The sequence below is a fragment of the Manihot esculenta genome, chromosome 8 (genome assembly GCF_001659605.2).
Source record: "Manihot esculenta cultivar AM560-2 chromosome 8, M.esculenta_v8, whole genome shotgun sequence".
Lineage (NCBI taxonomy): Eukaryota > Viridiplantae > Streptophyta > Magnoliopsida > Malpighiales > Euphorbiaceae > Manihot > Manihot esculenta.
In genome coordinates this window covers 33,056,988-33,077,440 of record NC_035168.2, presented here as the reverse complement: position 1 = coordinate 33,077,440, position 20,453 = coordinate 33,056,988, and the positions used below count along the sequence as shown (strand labels likewise).

The following is a 20,453-nucleotide window of genomic DNA, read 5'->3' as shown; positions in this document are numbered from 1 at the left end:
AGATTTCAATCGCTCCTTTCTCCTTTCTTGCAAAATACAAACCCATAGTGCTTTTGTTATGCTCTCTCCTCCACCTGCTATTTTCTCTCGACTGTTGTATGGCAGGATTCAAATTTAGATTTGTGATTCGATGCTTTTACAAGTGGAGTTTTCTTTCGCGTCACTTTGCTTTGTTTAAGGTGATCCTAGGTAAAGCCAATTGATGTAATGGTTGCCTAATATTTGTAAAGTCACTGTCTTAAACTCTAATAATAGACTTTTTCTACGGTTCCACTTAGTTGGTGTTTATCTACCAAACTCGTATGGTTCTTTCAACTAGAGAAGAGAGCTGGTGGGACTCCAAGAGGCTGTTGCCTCTTCTGTTTAGGTTACATAGATAAAGCTGCATAAATTTTTATATGAATTTAGAAAAAAGAAATATAACAGATTTTATAAATGCAAATTGTCTTTTTTTATGTGAAGTTTAAAAATAAAAAATAGAACAATACATATGAAATATTTTATTTTGTTATTTTAAATATAATTATCTAATCTTACAATTGGCGGTATAAAAGCTGTTATGCACGATTGAACTTTTCCCAAATTTGGAGAAATTAAATTCAAAATAAAATATATTAAATAACGGAAGTAAACAGACTTTACATGGTAAAATAGTTTGATTAAAAGGAAATTTAATATTTAGTCATTATTAATAAATTAATATCTTTATTTTAATTTTTTTTATTAATAAAATAATATTTTCATTTATTTTTATAGTTAAAAATATAACAAAAAAAATCAAATTATCTATTTTTCTCTTCTTTCTCCTTTTTTTTTTCTTCGATTATTCTTTTTTTTAAGAGGAGAAGGTAATTTTTTTTAAGAGAAAAACGAAAAATAAAAATATTTTCATAAATTTAAAAAAAATAAAAATATTTTTAATAACAAAAAAATTAAATTATTAATAATGATAATACTAAAAAATCAAATAGAATAGTTTATTTAAGGATAAAATTAAATTTTAAAAATTTATACTTTTATTTTCTATTTATTTTTTTTAAAAAATAAAAATTACTTTATTAATAAAAAATATTTTAATAAATTTATAAAAATATAAAAAATTAATTTATTAATAATAATAATATTCTGAGTGAATTTTAAATAAAAAATCTGACAAGTGATAAAATGAAATACACGAACAAAAAATCTTTTATTGGAACACGTTTCTGCAAAGTGCAAGCAAGTATAAAATATCAAACTTCGTCAACTAATTTGCTGAAGTATAAAAAGGGTAAATATTCTTCTAAACCTATTTAAAAAATTTAAAAAAAAAACTTAATTCTTTTGGCAGATGTTAAGCAAAAAAAGAAAAACTTATACTTCCTAATAAATTATCCTCTTTATCTTTTACTTTAAAAACTCGTTCCCTCAAGAAAATATTCATTCCACACTAGATAAATTATATAAAGAAATCAAATTTTATCTTTTAATTTAAATAAGTTTTAAGATTATTATTATTATTATTATAAAATTATATAAATCGATCGAAAATTACACAACTTTAATAAACTAAAAATAATACAACCTTCACTCTAAAAGGTTAACTTTTTGAATTTTTTCAATGATAATTCATAATAAATTTAAACCGAAAAATAAAATTTAATATTTTAAGCAAATTTAACCTTTTAGCTTATTTTCCAGTATTAAGGAGGTAAGTGCGTTTATACTTTTATTTTTTTTTCCTTACCCTTTTTAACCGGGCGACCGTTTATCGGCAACAGGCAACTTGTGTATCAGCATCGCAGAGTTAATCCAGCAGTAAAATTACTACCAGAGGGGTAAGGTGAATGACAGTTGTCCTCAAGTCCCAAAAGACAAGATTAAGCTGTCTATCCCACAAAAGTCGGGTACATATGCTACATTAGAAAGCGAGATCCAACCAAGAAGAAAACAAGGAAAATAGAGAGAGGTCTAGGAAAGTTGCATAGAAGAAGATCCCTCGTAATAAGATGCAAAAATTCTCAAATTAATCCACAACTCCCAGCAAAAAATACCAACTGTCAAAATATCCTACAGGCTGCATTTAAAATTACCCTCTATACCTGAAAGAAGAAATGGAAATTGCATTAATACTAGAATCCATAGCCACATACAAATTGGTCAATAAAGCATTAAACATTCACATTAAAAATAATATAAATTAAAATGAAATGAAAACAGTGGCTTCTCCACTGATCGAATGCAAATTTCACAAACAGGACTTGTATCAGAGTGAACAAACCAGATAATCAGATAAAAAAATTTAGAATTCCTGTACAACCTTGTGAAGGATAGACTGTACCAAACAAAATTATAAGAAATAAATCAATATACAGTTGGAAAAGGAACTAAAAACGATGATAAATTAGATAATCACAGAAATTCTCCGCGGTAATTCATCAGTATTAAGACTTCATCTTAGAAGAATATAAAACTGAACTAATTCAAGACTGGCAACAGGATCCACTGGGTATGAGTGATATCCACCGACTTCTAACCCCACCCCTAATACCTTCAAGAGAAACACCCAAACATGAAAACCCCATGGAATATAAGCAAGATTTTCGCTACCATGAAACCCAAGCCCAGCATAAAGCTTACCTAGACTGCAACCACCCATTAATGAGGATAATGATGAGAAAGCACCCTCCGCATGGTCAAAGTATCTGTTTTTTTTTTATGACTTCTATTCTTGTCCTTCAAATTTTTATAGCAGTGACTCAATATTAAAATACACTAGGAACCTACGTTTGTGCTTCTGTTTGACCTTCCCCTGCACTTAAATATCTTGATTCTTGTACTAGTATAGATGAGGGGAAATACGACCTAGACTGAAAAAAATATGGGTGAGCAACCATCGGGTTATGGACCCATCATCTTAAATGTGTGGTGGTGTGATAATTCTCATCTTTCGCATTTTTATAAGCCAGGATCAAGGCTGAGATCTTGCAAGATTGTCTTGCTAGATAAAGAGCTTGATTTACATAAAGGCCATTGCCTTTACCTGAAAAAAGGGTAATTGCTTATTGGGGTAAGCAGTAATGGGGGGGGACCCCAAAATCTAACATTAACAGCCATAATATTATGTTATTTAAATCCATCCCCCCTGCAGAAAATTACAGAGACCACATGGAAGAAAGGAGAGCAATAAGATGTGCAGAACGATACCTGATCCATAGGTTCAGATTCATCATCCTTCTGCTCCTCGAGACTCTTTGGTTCAGCATCAGTCTCATCGTGACTATCAGTGGCCATTTTGTCATCCTTTTCTTTCACAAGGTCAGACTCGGTATCATTTCCCAAAATCTTCAGATCTACAGGAACCTGACCTGAACTCAATGCCTGTTATTCAAAATTTGCAAGTGCTATGTTAGCATCATGCTGAGACGTGACATCATTACAAAAATACATCCAATTCCAAGATGCCCATCCAATTAAGCAAAAAGCAATTACCTTCTCAAGTCTGGCAACTTCTTCTAGAGTTTGAGAATTCACGATAGCAGCCTACATAATGATCATAAAACCAAATGAAATAGAATGTACTCTGAATCTAATCAACAGCAAAAGACACAGTGGTGAATCAGAATTTTAAGCATCAGGGCTAAAGAAACCCCACCCCCCCCACCCCCAAAAAAAAAATGAGAGAGGGTTCAGAGGGAACCACAGAAATTATTAATCTACAGAAAATATGTAAACCTTCCAAAAAATATCCAGTCATTTCAAATGCATTGTTTGTATAGTTGCATAATATGAAGAAACACCATATTATTTTAAGAAGGATATGTACAGAATGGATGTGCCTGAAGTACTGAATGAAATTCTATGATCTAAATAAAGAAAAATAGAGAAATCATCCACCTCCATGGAAATAACCACAAAAATTTTCCCTGTTGAGTGAACACCTAAGGAACCCTTGTCATATATACAGTATCCATTTGTCATACAACTGATCCTAACCAAAGTCATGAACTTGTTGCAGAAGACACCAGCTCTTTTGAGAAAGACTAGAATGTTCTAACACTAAGACTCCATTCAATTGCCTTTTCAATATAAATCAATATAAAGGATTAAAAGGCAGAGAAACAATACTTCCCACGATCACCTTAGGCCAATCAGAAAGATTCTAAAACACAAATTTAGATTAAACATTAAGGACTACAGAGAAACTTGTATAATATATAGGGAGAGAAATTTGATTATCACATCTAGATGTCCAAGTTCAAAAAGGACCTAGAAGTCTGCTATTTATGTTCTTCAAGCAGATGTAGTTACCTTCCTCATAGATGTATGATTATTTAAAAAACCCTAGGTTCATTGCCTGAATGTGCATTTTGTTCTTTTGCTCTAAGAAACGCTGCAATTAGTTCTACTTCCAGTTTCATATAGCCTAAAGTGAACAAAACTCAAATCTTTCAACCCCCCCCCCCCCCCCTGCGGAAAAAAAAAGTCTTCATCCTTAGTTATCACACAATCCACAATGTAGAAATTGTCAAGACCTATCATGCCCACAACAATTATCACGCATCAATTTTTCCAGAACAACCTGTAGAGGCTAAACTTAAGTCCAAGTCCTATTAGTTTCACAGATAAAACTTCGGAAGCATTTATCAAAGCCGTTTTTATGATGATGTTATTTTTAAAAAAAATGCTTGGCAAAAATTAGTTAATCCATGCTCCATATATATAATTAACATCTCCAAACTAGATAGTAGATACTTATAAAATTTCTTTGGCTCTCTTGACACTGCTGCACAAAGGAAATCATGATTGCTCTTTCAAGCAGTAGGTTACAGTAGTTTTCAGCTATTACCATATAGAAGGAAGGATAATGCATTAAATTTTAAGCAAACAAAAAAAAGTAATCTACATGCTAGCTCACCATAAACATGACACCTTTTTTCCAATCTTTTAACATGGATTACATGATAAATGGTGAAATTTAACCACTAAAAACAACATTAAGAAAACCTGCATTATTTACCAAAATTCTGCATGCTAACTTCATCAAGTGCTTATATGTGTTTAGCATGGTACCTTTATAGCTATAATTTGCTCAGGTGTCGGCGCAACCACTTTTGGATTCTGCTGGTCCTCTGCAACATCTACAACATTTGGAACCTCAGCTGGAGTGAACGTCTTTGCAGATTCCTTTTTAGCCTCCTCTTCAACTTCTTTGGACGCAAACAAATTTGCCGCTTCGGCTCTCTCCTGTCCATGGACAACATTGACAACCAATTCAAAAGAAGAGTACATGAAAAAAATAATAATAATAATTCAAGAGTTGCACTTCATGGATGAAAACTACTGTGCAATAGCATTCTGTTTCAAGCTCTTGCTTTTTTATGTCAAACAAGGTACATATACAGCATACACAGACAGATTCAACATAAATGTAACAAATTAGATAGTTATAAATCTGGAATAACAACAGACCATAGAAGTGCAGGAATCTTACACCTAGATAAAATGTACCAAACATGCTTGTGGGCAGTTGCACAAACCTAGATAAGACAATTCGTGTTTCGCAAGCCACATCACCAACATTAATAATCACCATCAGAACACCTCAAAATCACGTGTGTCTTTATAAAATGCCATTTACCAGTGATGATGGACAAAAGATTGCACCAGGGTACCAAATAACTAATGCATTCTAGTAGGTTCATAGATCAAGAAGCCAACTTAAAATTTATCCGTACAAGGATTTCTTTTTCCTTTTACTATCTTCCCAATGAAATTTCTATGGATTTCAAATCTTTCTGTTGCATGATAATCAACAATAGCTTCATTATAACAGTAGCATTACTTTTGGATAATGAAGAAAGGCAATTCAAGTCCATATTGCAATCCTAACACATACACACACGTATTGGCACATGACAACAATAACCATTAAACACAAATTGGCAAAAAAGCCAAATTCGCCTGTGAATTATACTAAAAATGTCAAATTTCATCTTTTACTCTAAATTTGCCCCTTAACTATCATTAAAAAGCCAAATAATACCCAACAGAGAGAGGAGACCATAACTCACACTATGAATTCTTGACAGGTGATGGCCTTATATTTGGCCTTTTAATAACAGTTCGGGGCAAGTTTCGACAAAAAGATGAAATTTGGTTTTTTGGCCCTTGTCGTATAATCTCACCTTGCTTTTCACTTTCTTGAAGTCAAGGACGCGAAGTGATTTTAATTTGTGGATCACGTACAGTCTGTAGTTTGGTTTTTTTGTGATGTTATTATCCAAAAGACTAAGGAACTGCAGCTTTGGAAGAGAAGCAAGAGGATCAATCTCCACCAAATTGACAAGCCTGTTGTTTGTAAGAACCAATGTGTGTAATTTTGGCAAGAACTCTACATACAAAAGAACAGCAGACAGTAATAAGCTTTTAATATTTAAAGTTTAAAATCAACTATGAGGAAAGCAAAAGGACAAAACATGATAGCCTGCTTTAGGATGGCATCACTAAAAATTCTTAGGGTCAAGGTTTACCTCCAATGTTGGGATTGATGCGAGTTATTCTGTTGTTATTGATGAGCAAAGTGCCCAATCGAGTAAGATAAGGCATATTTTCCAGCTTCACAATCTCATTGTCAGACAAATCGATAGTATCAAATTGGTCCTATCAACAAGAGATTGTTAGTCACTATAATGTAGAGCAGATATTCTAAAATATTTTACAAGATTATTGGAAAAAACACATACTCTACATAATAGTTATGTCATCCAGTTAAAGCATGAAGCAGTATTGGTAGTCTAAATCTTATAGGAGAATATTAGTTTCTTAATGAAGGGTTCAAAAGCATAACAACCAAATCTTGTTTTTCACTGATTTTGATTAATCCAGGCTTTTGCTAGCCTTTGTTTGTTTCTCCTACCTAGAGCCTGAATCTGCAAGCATCCGTGACAGGCTAAATAGACAGAAGGGACAAGCTTTGTTTCATGAGACATTTATATACTAACCGAGATGGGTGCTGTAAATAAACAAAGTATTCTCATATGAAAATGTGTCATACCTCAGTTGCACCCAAATTTTCTATTACAGGGATTTTGTTGCCTGCAACCATAAAGGGGAAAAGGGAGCAAAATCAATGATATTCCATTAAGTGAAGTCAATTATTCAGTTAATTTGCCCTAAGGCACACAGTGGTTTCATCAATGAGAAACAAACAGCAATACATTCAAAAAAGTGAATTAGGGTTTACAGGAGCAGAGAGCTGAGCTACTCACCTCGAAGATCCAATTCCCGCTCCTTAATAGCATTGAAGAAATGAGGACTTTTCCAAATCAAGTCAGCAGTGAGCCTCACCATCTCGCCCTCTCTTCTCCAGTAACTTACCTATCTATCTGCAAGCGCACTTAAAGGAGGGAAACCCACAGTTTTAATTCAATAGGCTAAGTGACAACAACAATCGAACTCTCATTAGCCGCGAGCGGCTTCTAGCATCCCTGAACTTCTGCTGCTCCTTTAGCAAAGGGGTTAGGGGTTTACGCGTTGAGACAAAGTGAAGGCGGAGCAGAGAGGCGGGTTAAACTTTGCTCTGCGCTTTAACCATTAAAGTGGAAAAGAAATGATAAACTATTATTTAGTCCTATTTTATGAAAAAATTTAATAAATAATTTTTTAATTTTAAAAAATATATTAAAATGATTCTAAATTTAAAAATTTATTAATTATAGCAGTTAAATATTGAAAAATTTAAATATTTTTAATATAAAAAATTAATCAATAAACTTTTTAATAAAATTAAAAAATAATTAATATATATTTTAAAATTATAAAAATTAAATTGTAAACTATATATCGATTAAAATTAATAAAAAAATTAACGTTAAAAATATTTATAGTAAATTTTTAGAAAGTAATTTTTAAATAAATTAACCGCCCAAGCTTGCAATTGATTCGGGCCGAGCGTAGTAATCAGGTCCCGATTCGGTTCTGTTTGATAATCAAACGGCCCGATTTGGTCTTATTAAAACCAGATGGACTAAACCTTCGAAAGAAAGAAAAATATATCTTGTGAGAACCGCTTGATCACCGATGAATGGTCTAGATCACAGGAGATGACGTGTCATCCAATTAACGACGCTTTAAAATACCCTTCCAACGGCAATACTTTTCCTTTCGGGAACGTTCATCGGAGCCGGAGGCCAAGCGGAGTGGTCCATATCTCAGCAATTAGTTTGAGTTTGTTTGACGTACGACTGCGCTAGCAGTTAAGTTGTTTAGTTGATTTTGGAGTAATTAGGAAAGGTCGCAAAGGGCACATAGCATAGCATGATGGAGCGGAAGGCAGCAGGATTCGGTGTTCTTGGAGTCGTAGTAGTATTGATAATGGCTATGACGGTGATCGGCGTCACTGAAGGTGAGCGTTTTAACAAGACTTCTTCGTCGGGTGGGCTATTTTGGTCAACCGCAAAAGAGGAGTCTGATCTCATGCTCAAGGCTGAACCCGACGAAGATTCCTCCGCTGCTGCTGTCGTCAATGACCACGACGACCTTGATGGTGGCTTCTCTTCTCTCGATGGGATGTTACAGTGGGCCATTGGTTTGTATCTATCTAACTATGCAGTCTTCTACTTCAACCTCCTTACTTAATCCTTCGTTGAGAATGAATATTAGAAATTTATTAGGTGGAGCAACTGCTTTTGGACGATTAGGACTTCATTGCTTTACATATTTTGATCTTATCAACATTTTGAATGTGGAATTATTAATTGGCAATTAGTGCTTCTAGTCTTCATTTATCAGTTTATTATGCTTTTTAGTCTAAATTAACATGTGTTTCATCTGTAATTTTACTGAATCAGGTCATTCCGATCCAGAGAAATTAAAGGAAACTGCACAAGATGTCCAGCGACTGTCTCCTAACGAGTTGAAGGAGCGCCAAGTGGAAATTAAGGTTAGTTTTCTATGGTGGTCTTCAAATTTGATTTTGATCCTAAAGTTGTACTCATAAAAGCAGACGTTTTTATCACTTTGCCTGAGAGGTTGAAGCTACATCTTGGATGGCTTAAGGAAACAATCTCACCTTTTACTCACCTTTTAATGGTTACTTTAGGGATAGACGAGAGAACAGTTTTCCTGGAAAATTCAATTCCGTCTTTTACACATGCTATTACTTTAGAGATAGATGATAAGTTGAAATGCTACCGGTAGAACACGTCTAATCAAGTGCACCATCTGTTGTTCATTTGAAATTTTCAACATCTGTGCGCTTCCCCTCCCTAGCATTGTTCTTGTATTTTTAAATTATTTTTTCCTTTTGCTGAAGTAAATTGTTATGCTTGACGCAGGAACTGATGGAAAAGATGAAAATGCCATCTGACTCCCAGTTGATGCAGATTGCAATAGATGACTTAAATAACTCATCTTTATCTTTGGAAGATCACCACCGTGCACTGCAGGAGCTTCTGGTACTTGTTGAGCCAATTGATAATGCAAATGGTAGGTGTGTGAGCTTAGGTAGTTTAATTAGTTTGCCTGAGCATATTGTTATTGGTTTTCATTTTATCATTGCAGTGCTGTTTATCGGTCTTTGGCTGTGAAAGAGGATATATTTTCTTCCATTGGAACATTTAAGTAATTATGGTCACTGTAATTTGAAAATATGTATGAATGGTCTAGTCAGCTTACCATGATAAGAGATATGAGACATGTTTTCTCGTGCCATGTACGAGTAATAGCTGGTTTATCAGATGTTAGATAAGGAATTGGCAAGCTCCATGCAGTTGATGGTTTATTGACAAACCAAGTTTTAGTTCATTGCAAGATAGGATATTTAACATGCGATCTACCTCATCCCCTTGCTGCCTTTTATCACATAGTGTACCAGCCCTGGTCCGTCACCAACTGTACATAATTCTCTTATTCCTCCAATCTTATGCTTTTGGACGTGTAAAGTAATAGGATAGTTTGCATTTTCTAACTTGTATTATTTAGAGATAGGTAGATAGTTCCCTCTTTTATGTTTTATCTGCGATTAGAATAAATTCTGGATTAGTTGTTTTCATGGTGGCATGCATCATCTAGCACTGAAGTTTTGTAATAGCTTTGAGTAGTTAGTAGAACTTTTAGGTTATAACAGTTATTTTTACTTGTGGATTTACTGGAAGCTCTGATGATTAGTTATATTTTGCTAAAGTTGAAAGACATTGTAAGATGCAAGCTGACACCACTGCAGACTGCAGTTAGGACACTGCTTTTGATAATAATTCCGTTTTGATTCATGGATTGCCTTGTCTCCCTTAAGGTTGAGTTCGCATCATTCATCCAAATTCCTGGAAGACCTTGGCAAAGCTTTGCTTTGTGCAGCAGAATATTTATGGCCACCCCCATTTTTTTTTGGACTTTTGATTGCCAAAATTTGACTAAGATGGAAAAATCACATGGCTGTTGAATTTGCTTCTTTGTTGATTTTGGCCCATTAGTATATGATACAAATTAGTTGTGGCTTAGTCATGTATTATGATTTGTAATCTCTTTAGTGGGAGTATCACAGCAGGATTTGTGGATTTTTAGATGATATTCCTTTGAGTCTGCGAGTTCCTTGAGATTTGTGATGTGGTGGCGTAGATGGAATATGGATTAGTTACTCAACGCTCTGCCTTCAGCAAATTATGAAACATCAAGAAAGTGATAATACTGGGTTCTCCAAGCCCCCCAACATCCACACCCCCCCCCCCCAAAAAAAAAAAAAGTATTGCCCCCCATGAGTAGGATTATTTTCATATTATTCCCGTCACTTGCTCCTTTATTACCATTATCGTCATATCATAATAATAAAGACATCCCAGTAAGCTTGAGATTGAACCTCCCATTGCTTAAAAATTACACACGAGGATATCTTTGCGCTGCGAAAAATGCAACAGGTTCACTATAACTGTGAGACTGCTACATCATAGAATGTTGCCCTATTAGGTTGCTATTTTGCTGCAACAGTAGGGGCTAACATTGCTACTTTTGTCTGTGCAAGATTTGACCAAACTTGGCGGCCATCACGCAGTAATACGAGAGCTTAATCACCCTGATCCAGATATAAGGAGAGTTTCTGCATGGGTTCTGGGGAAAGCAAGTCAAAATAATGCCTTTTTCCAGAAACAGGTATAATTCCTTTTTCCAATTCTGGATGCACTTTTACTAGTTTCCTGTTGAAAAGTGCATTCTTGTGTTTTCATGCACTTTTATGTTATCAACTATAAAACATGTTTGTTGAGTAATTGCTTTGTGTCCTGGGCTAATTCATGATATGTTACTATTAGGTCTTGGAACTTGGGGCACTCACTAAGCTAATGAAGATGGTAAAATCAACTTCTGTAGAAGAAGCCATAAAAGCCCTATATGCTGTTTCAGCCTTGATCCGAAATAATTTAGCTGGTCAGGAATTGTTTTATGCAGAAGCTGGAGATAGCATGCTTCAGGTATCTAAATCGGATGAGAGATGATGCATTATTTATGGTTAAATGTTCAATTTCACTTCTGTACTTATTGGGGATGTTCAAGATATACCTTTTTCAACTTTTTGTCCAAATTAGCCAGAAGCTTCAATTGAAGCTCAATTTAGCATAGAAGTTAAAATTCTGGGCTAAATTTTTTAATTTCTTGATTTATGTCAAAAATCAAAAAACTCTCTTTTTTTATTTTTAGACTAAATTTTTTTATGTAGCCAAATGAAGGAGCTAAATTTCTTGATTTCTTTTTTTTTTCAACAAAATTGAGTTTAAACCAAAACTTCTGAGTTAATTTGGAAAAAAAAGGGTTCAAAATAGACTAAATTGAACTTTCCCAATACTCAGGAAAAAAAAAAGTTTAAAAAATTAGATTAAATTGAACTTCCCAATAAGTACAAGATGAAAATCCAGCCCATTATTTATTTGGTTGACAATAACAATTGATGTCTATTTCTTGATCCTGCCTTTTAGGACATACTAAGCAACTCAAGCATGGATATCAGACTCCAGAAGAAAGCTGTTTTTCTGGTTGCTGATCTGGCTGAATCTCAGCTAGAAAATGTAGAAAGAGCTGAGCTGCCTTTCTTCAGAAATCACTTCTTCCTAAAGTCTGTAGTCAATCTAATGGCATCAACGGACCTTGATCTCCAGGAGAAGGCAAGTCTTCAGCAACTGTAGTTTTGCTGCTGGTGCTGCTTTTGAATTGTTATATTTGCATAATAGAACATGATTAATTTGGAAATGGATTTTTCTAAGCATGATTGAACCTGTTGCAACTGTGCAATCTTATCCATCCTTGGTGATGGGCAGCTGAAACTGCAGTGTGACTAACGTGACTGTTGATGATGGTGCTTATTCTAAAACCTGGGGTCATAGTGATGGATTGTGTTATCCTGACTGTGCATGGTAGTGCTCCTTAAGAATCCTTTATTCATGGGAGCTCACATGCCTGCACACTATCACAGAAATGCGGTTGGTGATGGGTTGAGTCTCTATCTGAATGGGGGGAGTCAAGACTTGTTTCCAGGAATGCTTGATAGCTAGCTTCTTTTGATTGTGCCTTTTGAGAGAATTTTAATGTTGCGGCTCCGTCAAATTTTTTTTTTTGGACTACCTCCCTTCAACTTATTTTCTCACCTGAGAAAGTATAGGAGGGAGAGAGAAGGATGCATGCTTAATTTGCTCATCATTTGTTGAAACTTCTGAAAGTATAATTGATGTCAGAGCATTGCCTAGTTTTAATGTGTGATATATGGTTAATTTCAGGCTCTTGTTGCAATCAAGAATCTCCTGCAACTCAAAACAACTGAAGCTTTGGTTTTTAAGGACTTCTGTGGCTTGGATGATGCTTTGGAGAGGATGAGGCTGCAGCTGCAAGATTTAATGGTAGAAGAATATCATAGAGATTATGCAATGGATGTGGAGAGACTCCGTAGAGAAGTGGAGCTGATTTTTCTTAGCAAGCTCGGGAAGGTGGGAACTTTAGCTCTCTGGTGTGTGGATTGTGAGTATGATTTAATTAACAATTGTTTTGATTAAATGAATAACCAAACTTTTATTACAGGTGATGAGGGTCCCAACATGAGGAGACGAGTCTGGCCACACTTAACATCATGCAGTTTGTTAATTGCTGTCAATTTTTATAGGATTTTATCTATAGAAAGGGCTAATTGTGTTGAATCCTAGGTTTTAATCTTGTTTTGCAATTTTCATTTTATTTTATTTTATTTTTAGTTGAAAGGGGCTTTGACCAAATGAAAACTATCGACGTGTCAATAGGCAAGAGTAGAGCTTTAGATGTTGAGCAGGTGCTCTCACTTTTAGGGGATCTTAATACAAAATTAGAGATAGGAAAATAGATCCGGACTGCTACATATGCTTTCAGATTGTAATTTAACGAGCACGTTTCATTTTGCAATTGTTTTTAGGTTCATATGTGTCCATGTCTTGCAAGTTACTACCTAAAATGTCTCGTTTATCATTAGGGAGTTGCTTCGTAAGAAATTGCACTTGCGTAGGCTTCACCTCCTACTCACTTAACGTCACTGTTTCAAGCTATTCAGACCATACAGGAAAAGAATTGGGTGGTTAAAGTTTCTCACATCTAGAGGAAACTCACGTGCGTGCAGACTGGTTAGCACTTAGAAGATAAAGCAGTTCATATACTGGCAGTTCCTCCGGATGGTTGGAATCAGGGATGCTGCATGACACCGTTGGGGTACCTTATTGGCGTGTAGTTTGTTGCTTTCATTTTTCTGTTTTCTTTTTATTCTTTTTCCCCAAATACCTATTCACCCCTAAACTATATAAAAACAAACTTAAAGGCATCCTAAACTTTAAAAACTTCTTATAACACATCTGAATTATTCAAAATTATAATTAATATAATTTTGCATTATAACTACAAAGTAGTATGGACATGCAAATACATTCACTTATGTATATATGACTTAAATAGTTTCATAATTTTATTAATAAATGTCAATAACTTAATAATAAAAACGTATACAATATATAAATTTTAAAAATTGAAATTCGCCCCCATGTTCTTTATACTCAAAGAACATTATATTTGAATTCAAATTAATCTAAAAATACTATAATAGATTCACTCAATTGATAAATTATTTTAATTTCATTAAATAATTTAAGGGTGTAATAAGAAGTTCAAATTTAAGAATCGATATTTTTTTGATAAATTAGGAGTGATAAATTAGGAGTAAAAAGAGCATTCGAGTTTGCCTGGATTATAGCACCATTCGATTTTAGGTTAGAGGGACTAATATTGTCGACAATCATGCTTAATTCACAAATTTTATTTATTTTTTTTATGTTAGGCACAAAATTATATTACCATCTTGGCACCCGTGAACAGCTCGGATTGCAATCGCTTTTAGAACCGTCATACTTTAATTTTTGAGTTTCAGTTGAAATTAATTATAATTTTTACAGTAAAAAATATATTTTCTTGGCTATCCAATGATTTGGGTTGTTGCCTCCAAGAAAAAAATAGTCGGATTAGGTGTTCACTTAAATTTTTAAAAAGCGGAATATATCTATGAACTCTTGAATTTTATTTTATTTTTTAAAAAATGTTTGAAAATGTAGTATAAAATTGAAGTGATTTTGTGACGTAAATCTTTTGTACTTTTTTTTTAAAAAAAAATCCATTGTTAAAGATATCTATTAACTGTCCACTTTTTTAGTGTACAAAAAAAAAAAAAAAAAACAACTTCGCCACAATTATATAAAAAAATAAATGCAACTTCACCACAATTCCGCAAGGGTAATTATGGATGAAGTGGTATTTAGTGAATAAATGGAGAGTGGATTATGATCACCATGTTGAAAGTGTTATGTTATTTGTAATAATTTTTATGTTATTTTATTATATTGTTTTTTGAATTTTTTAGTGGGTGTTTTCTACTACTTTATTTTAATTTTTCAATTTCTATTTCACAGGTGATAGTTAGGATCTCCGCTAGTATTTAAACTAGTTGCAATCTAATAAAAGACATTAAAAAAAATTTCAATTTTGAGTTTATACTTAAGAGGTTATAGATTCTTTCTAACGAGTCTCAATTGTTTCCAACGTAGGTTGCAAAAAGAAATCTATTTCGCAAGTTACCTATTCTAAATTGGAATCCCATCGGCCTATAACTCGATCCTACATAAGGGACACTATCATTTTAGTATCGGAGCCAAGTGTTATGAGAGATTTCCTTCAATAACAATTTAATAAAATTTTAGCTTTGTTTCTCGAGGAACGAGCTACCAACATGGCAAGGCAAGAAGAGCTCAATTACAAATTAGAAATTCTTACCCAAGATGTTGTCAATAACCGAGAAGAAATGGAAGAATGAAGAAAGAAGGACCTCTATTTCAATTGTGATGAAACCTTTGTAAGAGGGCATCAATACAAGAAATTGTTTTGGTTAGAATTAGAGAATGCAGATTAAGAATCAGAAGATGATGGCCTACCAGGAGATGATCTGACTCTCGCAATTTCATTCAACGCCATCACTGGAATTCACATTCCCCAAACAATGAAATTAAAAGGGGATTGGAATGGGAAAAGAGTACTAATTTTGATCGATTTAAGTAGTATACACAGTTTTGTCAGCTCTCGATTGGCTTCTGAATTGCATGTTGCGGTAAATAAGCAGGATGGGTTACGCGCGATAGTAGCCATTGGAGAAACAATTTGTAGCCCTGGTATGTATCGCAGAGTTCCATTTAAATTTGGACTCTATCACTTCCCAACTGACCTATTTATTTTGCTTTTAAGTGGCTTTAACATAGTTCTAGTGTGAATTAGCTTAAAGCCTTGGGACCGATTCTTTAGGATTTCTCCAATATGTGTATGAATTTTTCTAAACAAGGACAACAGATCAACTTGCAGGGCATTCAGTCTTCTCCAACTGCCAAATTGCAAGCACTCCATGCCCCTACAGATCGCCATCTGCAATTGAAAAAATTATTGGCCGACTATTCCTCTCTTTGTTGAATCTATTGCATTGCCACCTAATCGCTCTTGTGATCACCGGATAATATTGGAAGCTAGAACCAGACCTGGGATAGTGTGGCCCTATCACTATCCACACGATTGAGAAACAGTGTGCCGAGATGTTAAAGCAAGGCATTATTCAAATCAGTAGATCTGCCTTTTTCATCTCCAAATATTTTAGTTCCCAAGGCAGATGGCTCATGGCGTCTTTGTGTGGACTATAGAGAGCTAAAATCTAGAATCATCAAGAACAAATTTTCAATTCCAGTAATCAATGAATTATTAGAAGAATTAGGAAGGGCCCAGTTCTTCACAAAATTGGATTTACAATCGGGTTACTATTAAGTTCGCATCTTCTTTGTTGACATAAAAAAGACCGCTTTCCATACAAATCATGGATATTTTTGAGTTCCTCGTCATTCCCTTTGGCCTCACAAATGCACCATTATTTTATGCTCTAATGAATGAGGTATTTGGACCATATTTACAAAATTTATCTTGGTCTTTTTTTATGATATTTTAATTTATAGTAGAACTTGGATGGAGCATCTTTAGTACTTGAAAACTATGTGTCAACTTCTTAACCTTCATAATAATCTCAAACAATCCAAGTGCTCATTTGTACAAATCGGAATTGCGTATTTGGGACATGTTATCACAACTGAATTGGCCACAACTGAATACAATACGAGGTCTTTGTGGTTTTTTTGGTCTTACCTTATATAACCACAAATTTGTTCCAGGATATGGCATCATTGCAGCTCTGCTTACTAATGTGCTATGCAAAAATTTCTTCCAGTGATCCGGAACAACTATAAAGGCATTTAATGCCCTGAAGACAACAATGACTATAACTCTAATTCTCGCTCTTCTGGATTTTGAACAGTCCTTTGTAGTTGAGTGTGATGCATTAGATGCTGGTATTGGAGCTATCTTATTGCAACACAACAAACAAGTTGCATATTTCAGCCAAGCTATACCTGACCGACATTATCACATTCCTGCTTATGAAAAAGAGCTTATTGGGCTTGTTAAGGCTATAAAACACTGGAGATCATATGTATGGGGGCAGAAATTTTTAGTTCGAACAAATTACTGTAGCTTAAAATTTTTTTGGAGTAAAAGGTACTATCTCCTTTCCAATAATATTGGTTCAGTAAATTAATGGAATTTACTTTTTCCGTGGAATATAAGGCAGGCCGACAAAATACAGTTGTTGATTTCTTTTCTCGCTGGTTGAGGATAATTCTTCTCTAAAGGTTATCTCTATGCCTCAATTGAATCTATTCGATGAAATTCGAAGAGAGCAGCAACAGTCTTCTGAAATTCAACATCTCATCACAAACAAATAGTGAAAGTGCAACACCTCAATGGAGTTTCAAACAAGGGTTCCTACTCTACAAGAATGGAATCTATTTGTCCACAAATTCTCCATCTATTCAATTAGTTCTCTCAGCCTTATACAACTATGGGCATGAAGGTTAACAAAAGACTTTGTACCAAATTACTCGTGACTTTCATTAGACGGGTATCAAACACTATGTCAAAGATTTTTTTCGTACTTGCAACATTTGTCAGCATCATAAAGTAGAGATGCTTTAACCTTGTGGTCTCCTATAACCACTGCTCCTTCCTACCCAAATATGGATGGATGTTTCATTGGATTTTATTGTGGGGTTGTCCACTTCACGTGGAAAGAATGTCTTGTTGGTGGTGGCAGACCGATTCTCCAAATTTGCTCATCTTGTGCCTCTCTCCTATCCATACACTATTGTAAGTATGGCTCGCTTATTTTTTGGTTGCATTTTCAAGCTTCATAGACTACTTGAAACTATAGTTAGCAATAGGGATATCACTTTCACAAGTGCTTTTTGGGTGGAACTTTTTCATTTATGTGGCACCACTCTCGTGTTTAGTTTTGCTTATCATCCCCAATCCGATGGGCGAACAGAAGTGGTTAACTACACCATTGAAATGTATTTCCATTGTTTTTCTAGTAAACACTCCACCAAGTGGATGGATCAATTATCTTGGGCCGAGTATTGTTATTGTAACGACCAGAAAATCGGACCGCTACCGGCGCTAGGATCCAGATCGGCTTAAGGCCGCCGAGACCCGTAGCAAGTCTGACATATAACCTGTAAACCTGTATAATCCCATACATGATCAACAACATACATAAAAATTAGAACTTTTCTTTCCAAATACATCAACCAAACTCAACCTGTGCATATACATTAACATAACATTAATCCCTCTGAGGGATCTCATCAATGTCCCCAAAGGGTGACATAACATATGTTGAGTTGGTTTACATAAACATTATAAAAGTCTCTAAGATCATGTAATAAAAGGGATAACATCAATCTATGGTCAAGCACACCTCTAACAACCATAAGCATCATCTCATTACATATCTATACTGATTAAGACATTACATTACAATTTGATCATGTCCATTGCTAGCTATTACATAACCATGAATTCTTTACTCTATCCGGACTCCTGCTCTATACTGTACCTGCAAGCCTGGGGGTAAAGGGAGAGGGGTGAGCTAAAAGCCCAGTGAGCAAAACTATAAAACATATTAACACTATGCTCTATGAAATGCATCATAACACAGACAATTCACATAAGGGTTGGGTGAACTTGTCACCAATTAGTCCAAGCTAACTCTGTGCCAGGCCGTAGCATGGGGTCCTGGTCTTCCTGTCATAACATACATTACTTACCATCTCCCCAGGGCCTCCTCTGGGCTCCTGGTCTTCGAGTCCCATAACCGTGCCAGGTCGTAGAATGGGGCCCTGGTCTTTCCTTACTCTATGCCAGGCCGTAGAATGGGGTCCTGGTCTTCCTGTCATGGACTAATTGGGTCATCCAATATTCACCCACATCAACAACAATCGATACAATACGGCATATTCGTGAAAACTAATGCAATCATCCTATTGCATAATCATGATGCATGAAACATGATAAAACATTTAATTTCTCAATTTAAAAGATTAAGTTTAGTTCCACTCACCTCTGGCTGACTTTGACAACACCGAAGCAGCTGAACTCACTGCTGGGGTCCTCGGTTCCTCGGGTCTGAACCTACACAGGTGGACTCAAATGAGGGACCAAACATACTAGAACATATCTCTAAACTACTCCCAAAAACCCCCTAAAACATCATGAAACCACCATAGAAAAACATGCAAAGGAGGCCTGGACAGGGCACTTTCGGCGGCAGGTTCGGCGGCCGAAAGTCCCTCCAGAGCCGAAAGTCCCTCCAGAGCCGAAAGTCAGATAGGTTCGGCGGCACCTTCGGCGGCCGAAACTCCCAGATAGAGACGAAACTCATGCATGTTCGGCGGCACTTTCGGCGGCCGAAACTGCCAGACAGAGACGAAAGTCTCCCTTCGGGGGCAGGCTTCGGCAACCGAAAGGCTTGCCTTCCCAGCCATGTTCGGCGGCCGAAAGTCCTTCGGTTGCCGAACCTGGTTTCTGCCAAAGGGCAGAAACTTGGCTCCTTTTGCACATTTTGCCTCCAAACCTTCCAAACATGCATCAAACCTATTCTACAACACACAAACACAAGCATACATGTTCCTAGGGGCCTCAAACCATCATAAACCCCATCTACAACACATCAAGCATCCACATTGTTCATGAACATACATTTATACCCAAAAACATAACCATAACCTAAACATGCATTCTAACCCATAGATCTACTTAAAACTTACTTAAAACATGCAATGAGCTTAAGATCGGCTCTTACCTCTTGAAGATCGAGAGAGAGAGGCGACCTAAAACTCGGAGGTGGGAGAGATTGGGTTCTTGAACCTCCAAGCTCCAAAACTTTGCTCAAAAGCTCAAAACTTCAAAACAAGGGTAAAACAAATGAAAATCTTGAAAGATCTAGAGGAAGAACATCAAAGATTGGTGAGGGACGGCGGAGAACTCACCTTAGCCGAAAATGGGGAGAAAAGTTCGCCCATTTTCGGCTAAGGGACCCTTTTATAGTGGCTGGCCAGACCACGTTCGGGGGCCGAATGTGCCTCCGCATGCATGCTATGTTCGGCGGCCGAACTTGAGGTTCGGCGGCCGAACCTGGACTTCCCTCACTTATGCTTTCGGGGGCCTAAAGCACACCCGCAACGCATGCATGTTCGGCGGCCGAACTTGAGGTTCGGCGGCCGAACCTGGGTTTTCCTCCTTGGTTGTTTTCATGCAAAAACTCATTTTCTTTCATGCTTAAAACATAAAACACATTAAAACATTTTATGAAAACATGGTTTTACCCTTCTAGAGGTCTCCGACATCCGAGATTCCACCGGACGGTAGGAATTCCGATACCGGAGTCTAGCCGGGTATTACATTCTCCCCCCCTTAAGAACATTCGTCCCCGAATGTTCCTCAACTAGCACATGCAAGGCATACATATAACAAACACACAAAGCACATAAAACTCACAAGGAACTAACCTT

At 35.7% G+C, this 20,453-nt stretch overlaps 2 protein-coding genes across 2 annotated transcripts; one reads left to right on the top strand and one right to left on the bottom strand.

Moving 5' to 3' along the window:
• Positions 1 to 1,833: 1,833 nt before the first annotated feature.
• On the bottom strand, positions 1,834 to 7,586 carry LOC110621335 (U2 small nuclear ribonucleoprotein A'). The gene is made up of 8 exons (XM_021765585.2): positions 7,251 to 7,586; positions 7,037 to 7,077; positions 6,513 to 6,642; positions 6,168 to 6,373; positions 5,053 to 5,226; positions 3,472 to 3,522; positions 3,187 to 3,360; positions 1,834 to 2,081 (listed from the first exon to the last, which is right to left on the bottom strand). The coding sequence occupies exons 1-8, from the start codon at positions 7,330 to 7,332 to the stop codon at positions 2,076 to 2,078; spliced, it is 864 nt and encodes a 287-aa protein (XP_021621277.1). The 5' UTR covers positions 7,333 to 7,586; the 3' UTR covers positions 1,834 to 2,075.
• A 449-nt stretch (positions 7,587 to 8,035) lies between these two features.
• On the top strand, positions 8,036 to 13,404 carry LOC110621144. Its single transcript, XM_021765254.2, has 8 exons — positions 8,036 to 8,569; positions 8,832 to 8,923; positions 9,318 to 9,468; positions 10,997 to 11,124; positions 11,283 to 11,441; positions 11,943 to 12,128; positions 12,738 to 12,944; positions 13,036 to 13,404. Exons 1-8 carry the CDS (start codon positions 8,299 to 8,301, stop codon positions 13,054 to 13,056), a joined length of 1,215 nt encoding a protein of 404 aa, XP_021620946.1. The 5' UTR covers positions 8,036 to 8,298; the 3' UTR covers positions 13,057 to 13,404.
• The last annotated feature ends 7,049 nt before the right edge of the window (positions 13,405 to 20,453 follow it).

What these genes read in the sequence shown, in the direction of transcription:
- LOC110621144 (XM_021765254.2), top strand. Translation starts at nt 8,299, where the DNA reads ATGATGGAGCGGAAGGCAGCAGGATTCGGTGTTCTTGGAGTCGTAGTA. An exon ending in GATGTTACAGTGGGCCATTG is followed by an intron (nt 8,570 to 8,831) that starts GTTTGTATCTAT and finishes TTACTGAATCAG; the next exon opens with GTCATTCCGATCCAGAGAAA. An exon ending in CTGGAGATAGCATGCTTCAG is followed by an intron (nt 11,442 to 11,942) that starts GTATCTAAATCG and finishes CCTGCCTTTTAG; the next exon opens with GACATACTAAGCAACTCAAG.
- LOC110621335 (XM_021765585.2), bottom strand. Translation starts at nt 7,332, where the DNA reads ATGGTGAGGCTCACTGCTGACTTGATTTGGAAAAGTCCTCATTTCTTC. An exon ending in TCAAGAAAGTGAAAAGCAAG is followed by an intron (nt 5,227 to 6,167) that starts GTGAGATTATAC and finishes GTCCATGGACAG; the next exon opens with GAGAGAGCCGAAGCGGCAAA. An exon ending in AGCAAATTATAGCTATAAAG is followed by an intron (nt 3,523 to 5,052) that starts GTACCATGCTAA and finishes ATCATTATGTAG; the next exon opens with GCTGCTATCGTGAATTCTCA.